General features: G+C 54.2%; 1 protein-coding gene across 1 annotated transcript; it reads left to right on the plus strand.

Annotated features, from left to right (window-relative positions):
- Nucleotides 1–570: 570 nt before the first annotated feature.
- On the plus strand, nucleotides 571–2,366 carry LOC123253988 (galactosylgalactosylxylosylprotein 3-beta-glucuronosyltransferase 1; the record flags this gene model as incomplete). The annotated part of the gene is made up of 2 exons (XM_044683063.1): nucleotides 571–1,035; nucleotides 2,070–2,366. Coding segments are annotated over exons 1-2 (747 nt in total), but the record flags the coding sequence as incomplete, so codon positions are not given.
- Between the last annotated feature and the right edge of the window lie 338 nt (nucleotides 2,367–2,704).

Here is a 2,704-nt window from a genome sequence, read left to right on the forward strand (position 1 = left end):
AGGAGAGGAGAGGAGGGAGGGAAGGAAGAAAAGAGAGAGGAGGGAGGGAGACAAAGGGGGCGGGGCCAAAGACAGAAAGGGGAGAAGCCAGAGGCAGAGAAACAGAGACAGAGAGAAAGGAAAATTGTTGTTGTATCTATCAGGGACTCTGTAAAAAGGATTCTTGCAATTGGTGGGGAGTTTGGACTAGCCTGTTGGCATGGAGTTAAGAATGCTGAGGTTAAGACCTGCCTCTGACATTTACCAGCTCTTAACCTCTGACTCTCAGTTTTCTTCACCTGGAAAATGGGGATGACAATAGCACTCGTGCTTTCCCCACAAGGTTGTTGTGAGATAATGTAGGTAAAGCTGTGATCAATCTACAGACATCTGTTGAGCTCCCGCACAGCACTAGGCAATGGAGACCCGAAGACAATCTGTGCTAACGGTCTGAGGGAGGACTGACATCCCAAAGTCCCCAGGACTGCCGCTGGAGTTCTCTTCCTGACAAGCTGCGGTCTCCATGACCCTTCTCTTATCCCTTCCTCCTCAGATGATGGGAGTGATTCTAGGCGGGACCCCAGCGTGGACTCCAGGGAGTACTGCATGTCTGATCGGGACATCGTGGAGGTGGTGAGGACGGAGTACGTGTACACGCGCCCCCCGCCCTGGTCGGACACCCTGCCCACCATCCACGTGGTCACCCCTACCTACAGCCGCCCAGTGCAGAAGGCCGAGCTGACCCGGCTTGCCAATACGCTGCTCCACGTACAAAATCTCCACTGGCTGGTGGTGGAGGACGCGCCGCGTCGGACGCCCCTGACTGCCCGCCTCCTCCGGGACACCGGCCTCAACTACACACACCTGCATGTGGAGACGCCCCGGAACTACAAGCTGCGAGGGGACGCCAGGGACCCCCGCATCCCCCGGGGCACCATGCAGCGCAACCTCGCTTTGCGCTGGCTCCGGGAGACCTTCCCCCGCAATGCCAGTCAGCCCGGCGTAGTCTACTTTGCTGACGACGACAACACCTACAGCCTGGAACTCTTTGAGGAGGTGGGGACAGCCACCCCACCCCTACCCCTGGCGTGGCTCTGGGGGAAGGGGAAGGGGGAGGGGAGGGGGAGGGGAACGGGCGAGAAGCGAGGGGGGAAGGAAGATGGGAGGCTGGCTCTGCTGGGGTTGTAGAGAGTCCCGGAATTCTTCCCAGACGTGGAGGAAGAGTCAAGAAGGTAGGGGCCACCAGGAGCGAGTGGACGTGGCCTGGGTCCGAGGGGAGCTGAGCGGTGGACGTTTGCTTTCCGACTGTGAGGAATGAGGAAGGGTACGGTGGGATGCTAACAGACAAAGGAACGAGGTGGGAGAGGAAAAGATCTCTATGGTTGTGGGGAAGAAAATTAGTGCATCTGCGGTCCCCTGCCCCACCTCGGATAGAGTCTCCTAGCCTGGGCTTTGAACTAGAAGCTGGAACATTTCCCAGGAGATTCTTATCTGGGACCCTAATCCCATGCTCCTGGGCCTGGGAAGACCAGTGCTCTTTGTAGAGGAGGCTCCACCCCCGCCCCCCTGCAATCCTTCCCATCCCCCCATCCCACCTCTCTAAGTTGAGATAAGATCCCAAGATCGCTAGAACAAGAGAGAGAGGGAGCAAAGGGGTCCTTGCCCAAAGGATCTTAGATTTAGGGCTAAAAGGAATGGTTGGGGCCTTTGAGTACAACTTCCTCATTTTGCAAATAGAGAAACTGAGGCTGGGAGAGCTTAAGCAGCTTGTCCAGTCATACAGTGTCTGCAGCAGGATTCAAACTCCAGTCTTCCTGACCCCAAGCCCAGCACTCTAGCTGTTCTGCCACCTAGTGGGTAGGCCAAGAGGGCAAAGGCTTCCTCAGCTGTCCAGCTGGCTGTAGAACAAGGCAAGGAAGCAGGAAGCCAGACCACCTTCTGAGGCCATTTGAAGTTCCATGACCCTATAAACAGCCATTGGGTGGTGAGTTACACTAGGCTGGGGAGCCTACCAGGGGACAGAGAACTGGGGCATCCTCCCTACATCCTCCACTCCATCCCCACCTCTTTCCTTCATTCCCCAATTGTAGATGCGAAGCACAAGAAGGGTGTCCGTGTGGCCAGTGGCTTTCGTGGGAGGCCTTCGGTATGAATCACCTCGGGTGAATGGGGCAGGGAAAGTAATTGGCTGGAAGACAGTTTTTGACCCCCACCGGCCATTTGCCATTGACATGGCTGGCTTTGCAGTCAACCTTCGGCTCATCCTGCAGCGGAATCAAGCCTACTTCAAGCTTCGAGGGGTCAAAGGTGGCTACCAAGAGAGCAGCCTTCTCCGGGAGCTCGTCACCCTCAATGACCTGGAGCCCAAGGCTGCCAACTGCACCAAGGTAGGGGGCACTTGTCATCCTGGGGCATTGTCCTATAAAATAGCTGTAGTCTAGAGCTATGGCCTGAGAGGAAGGGTGACGGAGTGAATGAACTGAGCCCTGAACTTGGACTCAGGAAGACCTGGGTTTGAATCCTGCTTCGGCCACTTACTAGCTGGGTGACCCTGGGCCAATCACTTGACATCAGTTAAAGGAGCATTGGACTTGAGAACTTCTAAGGTCTCTTAACTGATATAGTAATATATATTATTTATCATGTTGTTATTTTATTTATCATATATATTATTTATCATATATTAATATATTATTTTCATTATATATTACATATTGGTTTATTA

The sequence above is a fragment of the Gracilinanus agilis genome, unplaced genomic scaffold (genome assembly GCF_016433145.1).
Source record: "Gracilinanus agilis isolate LMUSP501 unplaced genomic scaffold, AgileGrace unplaced_scaffold1251, whole genome shotgun sequence".
Taxonomy (NCBI): Eukaryota; Metazoa; Chordata; class Mammalia; order Didelphimorphia; family Didelphidae; genus Gracilinanus; species Gracilinanus agilis.